This window comes from Pelophylax lessonae (assembly GCF_965119305.1).
Source record: "Pelophylax lessonae genome assembly, chromosome: 3".
NCBI classification, from domain to species: Eukaryota; Metazoa; Chordata; class Amphibia; order Anura; family Ranidae; genus Pelophylax; species Pelophylax lessonae.
In genome coordinates this window covers 199,043,974-199,062,104 of record NC_138770.1, presented here as the reverse complement: position 1 = coordinate 199,062,104, position 18,131 = coordinate 199,043,974, and the positions used below count along the sequence as shown (strand labels likewise).

Sequence of the window (18,131 nt, the reverse complement as noted above, 5' to 3'; positions counted from 1 at the left end):
AATAGTCGCAGCAGATGCAGGCAGCCCTTTCTTTGGGCCATCCATGAGCACAAAGAGCGAGTCTGACTTACGAAAAGACTCAGTAGACGCCAAATACTCAAATGAGGCAGGGGTAGGTGGAGGTCATTTCTTCGCACCTCGTCCTCTAAAGGTCAACTCCACCCGGGACACAAATGCTTCCAGAACCACCGAAATTGCATCGGTGGACAGTTGAGATCCAGAAGGCCCTGCGGCCTCCGTGAGGGGGGTCAGGTGGGGACACATATTCTGCAGGCTCCATGTTGTTATTTGTTTTTGCAAAAAAAACGGTCCCACTGCGCTACAGCGCCCCCCCGAAGGTCAGGCACCCGCTGAAGACCCCCAACAGAGAGAGAGAGAGACCCCCAGAACTCGCTGTCCCCAAAATGCAGCAGCCGGTCCCAGAACGTCTGCACATGTCAGCAGCAGCTCTCCAAAAGGAGTTGAGCATTGAAGCTGCCCAGGGTGAAGGGAGGGGCTCCACCCACGAGAAACGCCTCCAGGCACTCCCACCTAGATTCTCAGCAAAGAATCCACCGCAAAAATGGCAGAAACCGGGTGTACCAAGATGGCCGCCGTCACTGTAGAACACTACAAGAGGCTACAAGAAAATGGCAGCCCCGCGCAGCGAGCGAGGCAAACGAGGACCCACAGGGGGATCCCCCAGACCTCCCAACGCCATTGATCAGCAGGTAGACCCAGGAACACGGGCAGGCACCATCTCCTGACAGGGCCCCTTTCCGACAAAGTGGGAGGGCTGTCGGCCAAATAGGAACACTGTAACTAAGGCCTAGGCCCTGTCCTTTGCGACCTGGTGAGACATTTAACTCACGGGGCCAGTCCCCGTCCAGTGGGACTATGTCACGGCCGAACCAGCACGGAGCTAAGGTCTGCGCACGTGGCCAGCTGGGGTGACCGCTGGATCTATACATCCAGCCTGTCGCCCAGTCTGGCATAGTTGCTTGTAGATCTCAAAGGAAAAAAATACGGAGTAAAAAGCTAGCTAATAAAAACTATCTACATAAAAAAAACACTTTTATGCCAGTACTAGAGATCCCAGCAAGGAACTAGGTCCTTACTCCTGAAAAAGCAGATTAAAACTGACATCCTATGCAGGAAGAGAGAGGGTAAACCCCCAGGGACTGCCCATAGGCGTAGCCAGAACTTTTTTTATGCCTAGTGTCCTACTCCTGCAGGGGGCAGTATAACCCTACTGATATGCATCAGAGGACTGCATCCGTCAATGAACGATAGAGAAAAAAAAAATATTATTGATTCAGATATGAGGGTGGCCTGCTATATTTTTATAGTAAATAAGGCCTTTAATGCTGCAACTCTAGGCAGCGACAGGTCCTCTTATACGATTTGTCTGGGTATGGCCCCTTTATCAACACAAGAGATATATTTGAAAATGTAATTTATTACTGTTCTGATAATGGACTGAATAACAAGATACTATTTACTTGAGAGTTTTCAATGTCTCCTTACCTGTTTGACAGCGTTCACCGGTGTACCCCCCTGTACACACACAGCTGTAACCATCTTCTAAATTCTTGCATGTTCCCCCATTCAGGCAAGGAAGTGATGCACAGGGCCTGATCTCTAAAAAAAAGAACGTAGAAATTATTAAACAAAAGAAATGGTATAAAATATTACACAAGAAACACGACAACAGAAAATCTACAGTACATAAGTTAGTGTTCCCACCACTTTATGACCACTTTATGACATCTCTATAAAAAGTAATAAAATATTTCCTCAGTGCTCAGATTAATATAGATGACAACACGTAAAATATATGTTTACATAATTCTGCATAAAAGCATATATATACTCCAATAAATACTTCCCCTATAATTAAAAAAAAAAAAATGGTGGACAAAAATGTCCATTATTTATCAGATCAAATGTAAAGGAATGTTCAAAGCTGGATTAACATCTGTCAACCCTATGTGAGGTAGTATGACTAAATAAATACAGATACAAACATCTGACTTACGTACTTAAAGAGGAAGTAAACCTGCTGTATAGCTTAATTTTTTTTTTTTTTTTTTACGTTTCGAAAAGTATAAGTAAGAGTTTAAACCCTAAGAGGCTTTTTTTTGCTTTCTGTGTCCCACTGAGGAGGTTTCCTATCAACTCCTGTCCTGGAGGTGCAACAGAAAATAAAAGGAAATCTCTGCAAAGTGAGGGAAAGTCTCATCTAAGGCAGTTTTTCCTAGCGCAGGTGTCCCCAGCTGATTATTTATCCCCAACTCTTATTCAGATGACAACTCAGATCAGCAGGGAAGCAGACTATAATAGAAACTTGATAGAGGGTCTAACCTTTTGCCGCTTATTTACACATCATTTGGTTTGACTGTGGACATTTTTGTATATCATTTTATTTTTATCAACTATCAATACAAGTATATATACTGTATGTTTTTATTTTAAATGATTAAATCTATATTTTATGTGTTGCTATAAGATACCATTGACCTCTTTTCTATAACATTGATAAAAAAGGATCAGGATTCATGGAAGAGAGTCTGCAAAGTGCCACGAGCTTTAAAAACTTATGAAATAATGACCAAAATGTTCAATTTATTGGTTAATGTCACCCTTTAAGACAACCAAGAGCTGCCTTGGTGTAGATCAGACACAGACCTGTTATAGAATGCTTGTTATGTGCATGTGTGATGTTAGAAGCATCTTCAGAAATTAAGATATGATAAAAGTACTGGAGTGAGATAAGAATTGTGGGATGAGATTACCTGTCTCACAGCGCTCCCCAGTGAATCCACCTGTACATAAACAGCTGTAACTTTCACCCACATCCTTACACGATGCTCCATTCAGACAAGGAGACGAGGAACAAGGCTTGACTTCTAGAAGAGACAGCAAGAATACATTTGTAGAAATCTAGATGAAAACAGAGAAATGCCACTAAAATAATTATTCACTCCCTGCTCATTTCTCCCCTCAACTATTGCCACTCCCTTCTCATAGGCTTACCTTTAGATAGGCTATCCCCTCTTCAGTCCATCATGTATGCTGCTGCCAGACTCATCCACCCTCCCAACTATTCAGTGTCTGCTGCCTCTCTCTGCTAATCCATCCACTGTCTTCTGCTCACCCAACAAATTAAATGCAAAATACTAACAATAACTTAGAAAGTCGTCCACAACTCTGCCCCCAGCTACAGTACAATGCTAACCTAGTCTTAAAATAACAACCAAATTGTTCTCTTTGTTCCTCACAAGACTCCCTGCTCTATAGCTCCATTGCCACCTCCTCTCATGCTCACCTCCAGGACATCTCCTGAGCCTCCCCCATCATTTGGAACTCCTTACCCCCATTTGTCTGACTGTCTCATACTCTGTCCACTTTTAAGCAATCACTGAAAACCCTTCTCTTCACGTGAACAAAATGCGAGTATAACCTGTCGCTATGCATTTACCAAGAGGTGAGAACATTTCCTACATAAGAGATCTATTGGCAGGTCTATTGGAGACTAGGAAAAAGCCTAACTATGAAACAAGATAAATGGCAGGGAAATAGAAGAGCCTTGCTATGTGGGAGCCTTGCTACTGCAAAAATGTTGATCAATGCATCATGGGTTTGATGGGATATGCAGCCCTGAAAGGACAGGGGTTATTGTAGTAGTATTTGGAAACTCTTTCCTCCATCCTTCCCGGGAGGTAAGAAGATAAACACCCATTGCAACAAAAAGACCAATTTAGACAATAAGGGGTTATTAGCATGGCCGTCTTTAACACAGGGCAAAAGAGGCAGCTGCCCCGGGCCCAGTCATTGCTGTGGGGCCCAAAGCAGCTCCCACTTGAGCTTGCACTGCCCACAAAAAGTTGACAAGTGGATTCAAGAGGGCTTAAGAAAATGTCTGCCCGGGGTCCAATCAATATTAAAGATGGCCCTGGTTATTAGGGAAACCATCTGTCTTCCCAATTCCATAGGGAATTGTGATGGTGAAAAATGGGATAGGAGCCCCTTCCCTTAGTAGCTCTTTTAACCTCCCTGGCGGTATGATTATTTCGGATTTTAGGTGCTGAAAGTGGTACCATTATTTTGCATGTAATTCTTAAGAATGAGCAGCCCAAACCAACTATTTATATATGATTTCTTTTTACTGTGCGTTCTTCTTTATAACATCCTGGGTATGATAAAGTTTGAAACACAAAATCCTAAATTATAATATAATAAATAACTATAAAATAATAAAAAAATAATAATATAATAATAATAATAACACTTTTTTTTCAAAAAAATAACACTTTTTATTCAAAAAATTATAGTAAATAACGTAATCAAAAACACTGACATTTTTTTTTTGTCAAACAAGGATGCAATATTTTTTTTTTCCAAAAAAGATGCAATATTAGTGGTCATATTGCTTCAATAAACATCCCGGGTGTGGAAAATTTTGGAACAGGGTACAGCACAAAGTCCAACGTCACAGTCAGGACAGTAGTACCGCATTTCTTTTCTGATTTTCCGTCCAGTGTCGTCACGTTTGGAACAGCAAACCACACACATCCTTGTGGGTGCAGACTTCTTTTCTGTTGGTGGAATGTGGTCCATAAAGTGACGACCGGTCAGGCGTTCGGGGTTAACAACACCAGCAGCACGGCGTCCGGATCTACTTACAGCCGTTGGTGTTTGGTGAGTAATATGAGCTCAGCAATTTTCCACACAAACTCAGCATGAACCACAGGCCTGTCACTCTTCTTTTTTAGGAAAATGAATGCATTCCACAAACACTGTTCCAGGAGATGCCTGAATATTTTTTTATAATATTTTTTTATAATTTTTCTTTTTTGTTGTTTCCGCATTGCCGGATAAAAAGTCATGGCCTGGTCAGCTCTATCCACACCTCCCATGGTGTTGTTATAATCCATGACCAGTTGTGGTTTCATAACATCTTTTCCACCTTTTGTGTGTACCATGACAGTAGAGATGTTGTGGATGGTACTCATCAGGCACACATCTTTTTTGTCGCGCCATCTCAGTGCCAACATTTTTCCTTTCTGCCAGGAAACTATTTCTCCGGGCTTGAGCCTTTTGTTGGCAAAGGTGGGGGGCATGTCACACCGGTTTGCTCTAACGGTCCCATACGCATCCATCTTGTTTTGAAGAAGGAACTCATACAGTTCTGGGGATGTATAAAAATTGTCTGTGGGGACACAGTACCCCTGATTCAGCAGAGGCTCAATCAGCGTAAGAACTGAAGCGGTTGCCATTCCATAGCTGCTGAACCTTTCGTTGAATTTGGTTCCTCTCCCGGTGTATAGGACCGAATTCCAAATATATCCAGAGCTGTATTCACACAGCATAAATGACTTTATGCCAATATACTGTATCCAGCTGAGTCTCCCTTTATAGGCCATTAGACTTTCGTCTATACAAATGTTTCTTTCTGGGACATAGGACTGCTGGAAATTTTTCAAAATTATTTGATAAACGTCCCAAATCTTTCTGAGCTTCGGAGCTGGATGAGAAGTATCGTCAAATTCGTCATTATTTGTAAAGTGCAAATACTTCATAATGAGCGAAAATTTGTACTCCGACATAACCGTGCCAAAAAAAGGAGTGGCCAGTAATTTGTTGGTGGTCCAATACCACTTCTGCAGGGGTTTCCCCACCACTCCCTGCAGAATAATTAGGCCCAGAAATTTCCGCTCTCCCGACACCCCTCTGCTACCAGTGAGTCAGCTTGCAGATCGCAACGTCTGATGGTTCGGTCAACCAAGGCTCCGGGATCCGAACTACAGCTATGTGCCGTTCGGGAATCCATTAGCACAAACACCAGGCAGGCTAGGCTGTATGTAAGTTCAAACAGGAAGACATTTATTGGAAGTACACAACACACTTTTATACAGAATTTGGAACATCCTGCCCCCAACAACCGCTTTCCCATTGGTCAATTGCAAAGTAAATGCCGTTCTCCTTCAGGTCCTCCTTAGCCATGCAAATGAGGACTTGAAAATTAGTCAGCAGGGATTGGTCCGATAGCTTAATTAGAAGGACTGTTATGTGTAATGAGACAGAAGCCCCCAGGGGACAATCAATGTACACAATAGCCAGACACAGAACAATGGTTCCATAACGAGTCCCCAATACACATGACTCTGAGTGTCAGTACATCCCTTAGCAGACAACAGGTGAGTTCATTAGCACACCCGACAATAGGTGAATGGAAAGCCACCTCCGACAAAAGCAACATTGTTAGACAGTCAGTCTCCTCATTGAACTTCCTGGAATGACCATATTAGGAGTTGTACTTCCTGGTCAGAGACCTCATACTGTACAGGGAATAAAATCTTCATATTACAAGGGAGACATTATTCCTGAATATGACTGTCCCATTTGTAGTAGTCCAAACCATATTCTCAGTGTTCACCACCCTCCTGGTCACCCTGCATCCATAACAGATGCAGGGTGACTTAAACATAAGAGAGCCCCATAAGGCTGGGCATGGTGCCCCCCAACCTCTCTAAAGGAATTTGGGGTCCACAACCCCCATGCCCAAAGTGACTCCCGTCACATTCCAGATGTCCGCTTTGGTCACAGGTTCCCACATCCTGCTCCTTGAAAACCGCCGATGCGCTTCAGCTTGTTGCTCCTGGTACCGATTGGTTTCCACAACAATCTTTTCAATAACCTCATCGGTCAAAAAGAGCTGTAGGTGTGCCAAGAGGTTGTCATCCTCAACATCCACTTTGATACCAGGTGCTCCGGTAAACGTGAACCTTGGGGGCACTATGTGCTCCGTACCGCAGTCGATCGAGCACCAAGTCCGCACATCGCTGGGCACAGTCGCAGGATCATAGCAGAAATTGCTTTCTGCATCTGATGACAAACTTCCCCACGAATCGCTATCACTCCAATCTGCAAGCGATTCTGTATCGCTGTCACCCAGCAGGTCATATACCGCTTTTGAGGTTGCTGCGCGCTTGTTTGATGCCATGGTCGCTCTGCAGTGTCCAGACACAAGGTGCAGGAAAAATGCAGGAAGTGCAATGGAGAAATCACTACGGGGGCAATCAAAGGTCAATTTTTTTTTTTTTTTTAGTAATGTAATCCAATAGGATTACAGTGTATCAGTGTGTTTGTGCATTTACTTTTTGAATTTGCCGCCGGTTCCACCCCCCTGCGCACGTCACGTCGCAGGAGACAGAAGCCGGGGCTCACAGAGGATCGGGAGGAAGCTCTACCGCCGCACACTGCCGAGATACATCGCTGGTAAGTAACCCCTCTACCAGGATCCAGCGATCTTCCTAGTGGTACCCCGAGTGTGGCTCGGGGTTACCGCTTTTGGCAATGAAATTTAACCCCGAGCCACACTCGGGAATACCGTAAGGAAGGTTAAGGTATTTGTCATGGGTATTTCCAAAAAGATCGGCGTCAATGAGCATGGGCACCATGTCCCGAACTGGTTTAGTTGCCAAAGTTTTAAGCTTCTACTCATATGCATAGAAAGTAAGGACATTCTGGAGATCTGTCAGACCACATTCTCCATGGTGTCTACACAGGATAGAAGGGCCGTGGACATGAGCTGCAATCTTGGAGAAATATTAGGATTATCTATATCAGCAGAAAGCTACTGATAAGATGGCTATGGCAGGCTATTGGGCCTGACATGTTTCATCCAGCCCACAGAGCTTAACCATGGGAATCATGGTTTGATATGTTGAAAGTTTTTTATGGTGACACATCTTGGGGTTGATTTACTAAAACTAGTGTTGCTGTACATAGTAGCCACTCAGCTTCTAACTTCAGCTTTGACAAAAGAAAACAGGAAGCTGATTGGTTTCAATGCAGAGCTGCACCAGATTTTGCACTCTCCACTTACAATACCTTGAAAAAGTATTTATACCCTTTGAAACTTTCCACATTTTGTCATGTTACATCCAAAAACGTAAATGTATTTTATGGGGATTTTATGTGATAGACCAACATAAAGTGGCACATAATTGTAAAGTTGAAGCAAAATGATCAATGGTTTTCAATTTTTTTTACAAATACATATCTGAAAAGTGTGGCATGCATTTGTATTCAGCCCTCTTTACTCCGATACCCCTAACTAAAATCTAGTGGAACCAATTGCCTTCAGAAGTCACCTAATTATTAAATATATTAAATAGAGTCCACCTGTGCGCAATTTAATCTCAGTATAAATACAGCTGTTCTGTGAAGCCCTCAGAGGTTTGTTAGAGAATAGAAATGAACAAACAGCATCATGAAGGCCAAGGAACACAACAGACAGGTCAGTGATAAAGCTGTCAAAGTTTAAAGCAGGGTTAGGTTATAAAAAATATCCCAAGCTTTGAACATTTCACAAAGCACTGTTCAATCCATCATCCGAAAATGTAAATTTAAGTATGGCACAACTGCAAACCTACCAAGACATGGCCGTCCCCCCAAACTGACAGGCCATGACAGGGGACACATCTAACCAAACCTAATCTGTACTTAGTTAGATGGTGTGAAGGGCACGGGAGACATTGGGGTCTATAAGACCTCTAATGTCTTCATAAAGAGTACCTGTCACCTGCCCAATGCTATCACATAGGGGTTAAATAACCCCTTTTGATAGCAATCAAGTAGAAATAAAGAAAATAAAAACAGAAAGTTTGAAAAAATAAAATGATATAAAATTATAATAAAAAATATTAACATTTTTAAAAAATTGCTGTAACCCCTGTTGCCCCGCACACCTGTGTAAACGCAAACACACCACCTAGGTGTGCATGCGTATGTAAACCATGGTCGCACCACACAAATCCCTGTGAACATTTGAGTGAGAACAATAATTCTAGAAGAGTTCCTAATTAACTCTAAACTGATGAGCTGTAAAGGCTTTTAAATGCATCACCTATAGTGATTTGTGCACCATTTAAGACATGAGATGTTTAGATCTATTTACTTGAGGCAACCTCATCTTTTATATTTTAACCAAAAATGGGTATTTATATTGTGTGTTTTTACACTAAAATTTATTTATTTATTGCAAATTTTCAGGGAAAAAAAATATAATAAAACAGGTGCCCAAATATCATGTGACGGAAAAATCATCTTTCTCTGATGTTCATTGACGGACACAGCTTCATATGTTCATTTGACAGATGTGTTTTGCTGCTCTTCCTCAGTGGATGTGCTGGGGGCTTCTTTCTCCCTTGGAAGACTGGCTTGTGATACAAGGACTTTCTCTCTTGGACAATACATTTGGATATTGCATCTAGTGAGCACGTTGGATACATTTTCACCATCAGAGTGTCCATGGATGCGTCTCCACCTCCACTATTCTAGGATCATGCCATAGGCTGCCTTTCCTTTTGTGCTCAATGACAATGAATGAGGAAGCGCGAACCAAGTTCAGTCTGAGCCTAAAACATTTGACAAGCATTGGAGTCGCCTTACCACCACCTTCTACCACTGACTAGAATCCTTCTTTCTGAATAATCGCTGCTACTTGCCAGTGGATTTTATGAAGGAAAGTTACAGATTTACCTTTGAGGATATCGAGTGGTATTAGGCACCCTTATGCTGAGTGGTGTATCTATTCAATGTGGTTACACATGTGTGTCCACATATTTTGTATGATTTGTTATGTGTCATGTATTTGTATGAACTATTCATACCTTTTTAATATTGATATTCAAAATAAAAAAAAGATTTTATCTTAACAGTTTTTTTGTGATTATGTGCTAGTAAAGTCTATGCTGTTTAGCCCATGCTTTTTTTCTTGTGTACAAAATTAGGACGTGGCACTGTTACACCTTTTTATGTCCATGGTGACCGCCCTATAGGGACATATTTTTCAATGCTTCCTAGGAGTAGGACACTAGGCAGAAAAGGTTTGACGAAAGTTAACAGAGCTTAACTACACCAATGGGGCAGTCCCAGGTGATATACTCCCACTTCCTGCTCTAGGATCTAAGTTTTGTAACAAGCAGTGTCAGAAGAATACATAACCCAACTCCACAGAGGGGTGGGTGCTGTGTCCGTCACTGAACATCAGAGAAAAGGATTTTACGGTAAGAAAAAAATCCAGTTTTCTCTTTCGTTTATTGACGGACACAGCTTCATATCTTCATTTGACAGATGAGATGTCCCAAAGCAGTATCAGCATGAGGGTTGGGAAAGAACACAGCAATTAACAAATTTCTAAAAAGAAAAGGGCTAAACGTAGTCAACCAGGTAAACCAGGAGCTCAACCAGGAACAACTGGAGCTCACCTACCAGAAAAAAAAAAACACCCTCAAGAGGCAGAAGTCTATGCCAGAGCGGCCTGCAAAACTTGCGGCAAAAAGCAGCATCTGCGGATGCAAAAACATCCACCATGTAGAACTTAGTGAAAAAAAAAACCTGGACCACTGACGCCTAATGACGGAAAGCTCAGGAGGCACTAAGCGCCCTTGTGGAATGAGCCCTAACAGGGAAAGGAGGAACCTGACACTTGATTGAATAGGCCTGTGCCACTGTCTGCCTGCTCCATCTGGAGATGGTCGCAGCAGATGCAGCCTGCCCCTTACGAGGATTACCCGTAAGAATAAACAAGGAATCCAATTTTCTAATAAACTCAGTCGCCATCAAGTACACCCTGATGGCCCGGACCACATCCAAAGAATGCTTTGGCTTGGGACATAATGAAGGCAACACAATGTCCTCATTCAAGTGGAATCCCAAAACGATCTTCGGAAGGTACGATTGACAGGAGCAGAGCACCACTTTGTCCCTGTGAACCACCAGGTAAGGTAACCAACAGGACAACGCAGCAGACCCTGAGTGCAGAAGTGATAGCCACCAAGAAAGCCATTTTCTGTGACAAGGTAAGTAGAGGAATTTCAGGAATATTCTCAAAGGGCCTTCTTTGAAGAACCGTTAGGACCAGATTAAGATCCCGCAGAGGCACCATGGACTGTACTGATGGGGCCAAATGGTGAAGCCCCTGCACGAAAGTGGCAGCCAAGGAATTTGTAGCCAATGGTCTTTGGAAGAAAATTGCCAAAGCTGAAATCTGAGCTTTAATGGTGCCCAGAGCCAAACGCTGATCTACACCTCTTTGGAGAAACTCCAGTAGACGTGATACCGAAAAGGAATCGGAGGAAACCCCCCTAGACTCACACCAAGTAATATGCGATTTCCAGACTCAATGGTAAATCTTCAGAGAAGTAGATTTCCTAGCTTTTAACAGAGTAGGGATCACCGATTCTGACAACCCCCTATGCTTCAATACCTGGCTTCAATAGCCATGCCGTTAAAGCCAGCGACTGTAAAGCAGGATGGAAGATCGGTCCTTGAGACAGAGGATCTTCTCTGAGAGGAAGCCGCCAAGGAGCATCGGCTACCAGTCTTACCAGGCCTGCGTACCAGGACCGATGAGGAGGCCAGTCTGGGCCACCAGAATCACTGGAATCCCTTCTGCCTCGATTCTATGCAGAAGTCTCGGCAGAACTTGTATTGGAGGAAAGGCATAAATCAGACATTACCAGCCCCAAAGTGCCACTAGAGCGTCTGCCAGAGGATCCCGAGACCTCGTAACAAATCTTGGAACCTTCGGGTTGAGACGAGAGGCCAACAGGTCTACATCAGGGGTCCCCCACCGGGGACATAGTTCTTGAAATACCTCCGGGTGAAGGTACCATTCTCCCGGGCACTGTGCCTGATGACCGAGGTAGTCCGCCTGCCAATTTTCCATCCCTGGAATGTGTACAGCAGAGAGCGCTGGAACAAAGCGATCTGCCAACCTGAGAATACTAGCCACTTCTTTGGTCACTTGGGCACTTTTTGTGCCCCCTTGGTGATTGTTATATGCCACAGCCGTGGCGTTGTCCGACTGAATCTTTACCGGACACCCCTGCAGATAATCCGTCCACTGGGACAGGCAAAGCCTGATTGCACAAATTTCCAGGATGTTGATTGGCAGACTGGACTCCTCCTGGGACCAGAACCTTTGGGCTGATTCCATGCCCAGGCCCGTGCCCACCTGAACAGGCTGGCGCCCATGGTAACCACTGTCCAGAACAGGGGGAGAAAAGATTTCCCTTGTCGAAGCGCCAGAGAGCGGAGCCACCAAAGCACCCCGACTCACAGAATCAAACTGTCCAGAGAATGTGGATTTTTGTCCTATTTGGTTAGAATCTCTTTTGCAGAAGTCTGGTGTGGAACTGGGCGAATGGAACGACTTTGAAGGTGGAAACCATCAGGCCCAGTACCTGCATGCAAGTCCTGAAAGACGATCGGCGGTTGTGCTGCAATTTCAAGAGTTTTGTTTCCGGGAGGAACACCCGGGCTGAGGCTGAATCCAGAGTCAGCCCCAGGAAGTCCAACATGGTGGACGGGATCAAAGCTGACTTCTGAAAATTCAGAGTCCAGCTGAACTCCTGCAGAGTTCTCACCGTGATTTTCAGATTTTCCTTCAGGGAGAAGATCACCCAGGTACCCCAGTACCGAAATCTCCACTGTCTGAGCAAAGCTAACACTGGGGCCAACAAAACAACTTTGTGAACACTCGAGGAGCAAAGGCGAGACCAAAGGGCAACACCACAACTTGATAGTGCTCCTCATCTATGGCAAATTGAAGAAAACGATGATGCCCGATGTAGATTGGGATACGATGTCGATGGAGGCTAGAAAGTCCCCTTGATGAAGAGACGCCACAACTGTGCGAATGGATTCCAATCTGAACTTCTGAACTCGCACAAAGTGGTTCAGGGTCTTGAGATCCAGGATAGGACGAACCTTCCCCTCCTTCCTGGGCACCGTGAAAAGGTTTGAATAAAACCCCTGAAAATGTTCTGACTCTGGAACTGGGACTATTACAGTTTGTGACAACAAATCCTGTACCACTCCTAGGGGGCCTTGATGCCGATTTGCGGACAGACGCAAATTGGAATGGAAGAACCTTGCCGGGGGCAAGGATCAAAACTCGATCTTGTAATCGGACCGAATTAACTCGAGTACCCAGTTGTCTTGGATGAGTGAGGTCTATGAATCTGGAAAGAAACAAAGACGTTCCCCCACCTCTATAACGGGTGAGGGCGTCCCTTCAGACCAAGGAAGGCTTGTCCGCGAGGCAGGAAGAGCCCGCCTTGGACTTACCACCCCAGGGTCTCTTGGAACCCCCTGTGAAGGGGCAAGAGGATTTAGACCCCTTATCCTGCGATCCTGTGGGACGAAAGGGCCGATTGTGAGCCGAAAAAAAAAGGATCACGTTTGCAGGGAGGCTGTTTTTAGAAACCTGCGGAAGCAAAGTGCTCTTTCCTCCTGTGAGACCCTTTATGATCTCTTCCATGGAGACTCCGAATAGACAGTTCCTTACAAAGGGAAGATCCGTCAGAACCTTTTTGGAGGCTTGGTCCACGGAACAACATTTCAAACAGATCATGCGGCGTAAAGTCACCGCTGTCACAGACGCCCTGCAGGCTAACGGGGCTGCATCCAAGGAGGCATCACAAATGTATTGCAATCCATGTATCAACTGGTCTGCCAGCTCCGCCATTTCATGAGAGTGCTGACCTTTCAAATCCTGGCGTAAAAGTTTCAAACACTCCATCAAGGTCTGAGAGACCAAGGTTATGGCAAACACTGGTCTTAGGATTGGACCCCTTGTGAGGTCCATCCGTAAGGTCAAAATGTGAGTCTGATTTCCTAACTGACTCGGTTGCCGCCAGGTACACCCTGATCGCCTGAAACCCCCTGAGACTCACACCACGCAATGTATGACTGCCAGACATGCTGGTAAATCTTTCTAGAGGTAGATTTTCTAGCCTTCAACAACATGGGAATCAGACAACCCCCTATCCTTCAGCACCTTTCTTTCAACAGCCAAGCTATTAAAGCCAGCAATTGTAAAGCAGGATGGAATATCAGCCCTTGGGCCAACAGGTCTTCTATAAAAGGGAGTCGCCAAGGGACATTGGCAAAGAGCTGTACCAGATCTGCATACCAAGACCGGCGAGGCCAGTCTGGGGCCACAAGGATGACCGGAATTCCTTCTGCCTCTATGCTCCGTAGAAGTCTCGGCAGAAGCTTGAGAGGTGGAAAGGAGTATATTATACGGTACTGGCCCCAAGGGGCCAGCACTGTGTCCGTGGCATCAGCTAGAGGATTCCGAGACCTCGCCACAAACCTCTGCATCTTTCTGTTGAGACGAGAGGCCAACAGGTCCACCATGGGAGTTCCCTACCAGAGACACAGCTGATGAAACACCTCCGGATGAAGAGACCACTCCCCTTAGTCCAAGGCCTGCCGACTGAGGTAATCCGCCTGCCAATTTTCCACCCCTGGAATACGCACAGCAGAGAGGGCTGGAACGAAACGTTCCACCCTCCTAAGAATGCCAGCTACTTTTAGAGCCGCAAGGACACTTTTTGTGCCCCCTTGATGATTTACATATGTCATGGCCATAGCATTGTCCCACTGAATCTGTATCAGACACCCCTGAAGATGAAACGTCCAATGGACCAAAGTCTGATCGCCCAAATTTCCAGTACGTTGATCGGTAGTCTGGACTCCTCAGGAGTCCAAACCCCTTGAGCACAATCTATACCCAAAACACCTCCCCACCCGGACAGGCTGGCATCCGTGGTGATCACCGTCCAGTACAGGGGAAGGAAGGGTTTTCCCTGTCGAAGAGACGGAGAGCGAAGCCACCAAATCAAGGACCCTCTCGTACCCCGGCTCAGCAGGATCAGATTGTCTAGAGACTGTGGATTCTTGTCCCACTTGGCAAGAATCTCTCTCTGCAGATGTCTCGTGTGGAACTATGCAAACGTAACCGCCTCGAAAGTAGACACCATCAGGTCCAGCATCCGCATGCAAGTCCTGGGAGACGACAGACTGCTGGACAACAGAAGCCGAATGGCTATCTGCAGCTTCTGGAGCTTGTCCAGCGGAAGAAACACCCTGGCTGAAGCTGAGTCCAGAGTTAGACCCAGATAGTCCAACTTGGTGGACGGAACCAGAGCAGACTTCTGGAAATTTAAAGTCCAACCAAATTCCTGCAGAGTCCACACAGTGATGTCCAGGTTGTCCTGTAGAGCAGTCAGAGACTCTGCTCGCAGAAAAAGAACCTCCAGGTACCCCAGCACCGCAATCCCCCGCTGTAGCAACAATGCTAACACCGGGGGCCAACACTTTTGTGAACACCCGAAGAGCTGAAGCGAGACCAAAGAGTAACACCACAAATTAATAATGCTCCTTGCCCATGGCAAAGCGGAGAAAATGCTGACGACCGACATACATTGGAATATGAAGGTAAGCGCCCTTGATATCGATAGAGGCCAGAAGATCCCCTTGATGAAGGGACACCACTAATTTGCGAATAGACTCCATCCAGAATTTTTGTACCCCGCACAAGACCTTGAGATCCAGGATTGGACGAACCTTGCCTTCCTTCTTGGGAACTGTAAATAGGTTTGAATAAAAACCCTGAAAGCGTTCCGATTCCGGAACTGGTTCAATGACCCGTGGAGAAGTAAATCTTGCACTGCCTCCAGAAGACCTCTCAGGCAATCTGGGGACAAATGCAGGTTGTAAGGAAGGGTGGCTTTGTTCAACCTGGAAATTTGAGAGTCCACCACAGGAGGGACTGTCAACTTTTTTACCAGGGACTCATCAAAGGGATACCTCCTAGTGAAACACTTAGGCACCCCAACAGTGCGTTTAGGAGAACTCCACTGGCTCATCCTCGCTATCAGAGCACTCAGCGTGGGCAAGGGCCACTTTTTACCAGTCCTGTAATGCAGGACCACATCTATTTTGGAAACAAGTGACTCCAGGACCGCTGTCATTGCAGACAAAGCAGACTGGAACCCAGAGGGCCCAGCAGACTCAGAAGATCGGTGGTGAATTATGCTCCAGGGACTCCATGGGTTAACCAGGGGGGAACCACACCAGAAAAAGAAGAAAACACTGCTATGTTACCCCCACCGCTGTGCTAGCGGCACCACAGGCCCCAGCACATCCAGCCGCTGCTATAGCAGGGAGAGCCGTTTTGCACCCACAGGGACTCACCACCACTGGTCAGGTACAGAGCAAAGTACCAATGCTGCATGCCGTGTGGCGATCAGAGAGATGGAGGAAGTCCAGGAGTTAACACTAGAGGTCCACCGCTGAATCACCGCCCATAAGGCTCCAAAAACATGGCTGCTGCTCTATTCAATGGGAAACTACTAGAAAATGACCGCCGGACTACACAAACATGGCCACTGATATATACAGCAGCCATCCACAACAAAATGGCGGCTCCATGTGGCACCCACGCAGCTCCCAGGACCCCCAGAGGACTGCCAGGAAGGCATGACCAGTAAGGAGGGCCCCCGACAGGTACCCCCACCAGGACCACCCCCATTTTTTGGCGGGAGACGCTATGTGAGAAGGAGAAGAACCTGGGGGTCTGACCGTCCCAGGGAGGGGCCCACGTCCAGCCCAAAAAGGTCACCCGGGGAGAGGGGACACAACTTACCACACTATGGAACCAGATGGGGCACCACTCTGGGCAGACCACCACACCATCGGAATGGGGGTGCTGCGGGCCAGAGGCACGCTGCAACTCAGACCTCTACCAGGTCGTATTCGTCCTCGCGAGACGTTTAACTCGCAAGCCCCCGTCCAGTGGGGCTATGTCGCGGCTGACCTAGCGCTGAGCTGAGGCCTGCGCGCGCTCCCTTTTGCCGGACTGGGAATACACAAGGATCTAGGATATCCAGTCCGACGCCCAGTCCAGCAATTGATTGTAGTTCTCACAGGAACAGAAAATAAAAGAGGAAAAAAATTCCATTTAAAAAAGGAAAAATGCTAGGACCAGAGATTCCAGCAAGGAACTAGGTCCTTACTCCTGACTAGGCAGAAAAAAACTGGATGCCTATAGCAGGAAGTAGGACTTCCCCTATAGGCGTGGTAATGTTTTTTTCTGCCTAGTGTCCTACTATTGTATGGGGCAGCATAACCCAATGGTCAAGAAGATTCTGGAGCTGTGTCCGTCAATGAACGAAAGAGAAATACTGTATATAATGTTCTGAGGGTTTAAGAAATTTTACTGCCAAAAATTAGGCTTTGTACATGTATGAGAAAAATACAAAAAATTGCTCTGGAGCCGAACTGGATAAAGAAAACGAACAGTACAGCAAATATAACTACACCAATACCTAGTTAGAACAACAAAAACATTTGAAGCATTTCCTTTAGTTAAAAAAAATTTCTTATCACTGACATTATAATGAAGACAACAGGTTATGTCTTTAGTTAGTGTGTATAGAATACATGCTGTATTGCAAAAAAAATGCACAACTGTATATTCTACTCTCCATTGCTCCTGTTTGTCCTGAGTGATGATCAATTCAGACAAAACCTTTTATTTTTTAAATAGATTAAGACGCAGCCTGAAAAAAAAGTCAGTCTGACACATCTTTTCATTTCATAAAGAATGTAACATATCAGCAGAAGACATTAGTCACATTGCTTGACTAAACAAATATCATTTAAGTCTGTGTTCCTTGCCCTTGGATATGGCACAGCTTAAAACATTGGATCCAATTAAAACACTTGAAATTAATGGAACTAAAGGTTTCTGTCTAGTTTATATTAAAAAACAACAGCAGGAACCCAGACAGGTAAACCAATGGATTTGTCACAAGCTGCCACAAGGCACATACAAGGTAAAAGTAATATAAAGCTGGAAAAACCCTATAAAATTGTAAGCATTTTTTTCTTAACTATGAACATGACTAACTTGGAATGGAATGAGAGAAGCTAATAAATACTGGAGGCAAATATAAATTAAACAAACCACATAGAATATCACAATAGTTGTTAAATTACCATATAAAAGATCTGGTTCACTGTTCATATGCTTGTTCACATATTTGATTCTACCCCACCTCAATGGAGAACAATACAATACAAAAAGTGACCGAGCACATTTAGATACCAGACAGCAAAAAACAGCTGCCATTTGAGCAGTGCTGGGCTTTTGGTGGGTTCCCTGCACCTTTAATAAGAAATTGGCTATATCCAAAGCATACCTACCCTCACTTTATTCATTGCTGTACATGTCCCGAGTAGAACGCTGTTAGACTAGAGTGAGGAACCACACTTAAAGAGGTGCC

General features: G+C 45.1%; 1 protein-coding gene across 8 annotated transcripts in view; it reads right to left on the bottom strand.

Moving 5' to 3' along the window:
• SNED1 (sushi, nidogen and EGF like domains 1) overlaps window positions 1–18,131 on the bottom strand; it is a 444,915-nt gene that overhangs the window by 187,972 nt on the left and 238,812 nt on the right. For all 8 annotated transcript variants that reach the window (XR_014225094.1, XM_082252243.1, XM_082252240.1 and 5 more), the window contains 2 exons: window positions 2,775–2,888; window positions 1,507–1,620 (listed from right to left, as the gene is read on the bottom strand). Coding sequence is in view for 7 of the 8 variants with exons in the window: in XM_082252243.1 (XP_082108369.1) it covers window positions 1,507–1,620; window positions 2,775–2,888 (228 nt within the window). In the remaining variant the exon portion in view is untranslated. The remainder of the gene's footprint in view (window positions 1–1,506; window positions 1,621–2,774; window positions 2,889–18,131) is intronic.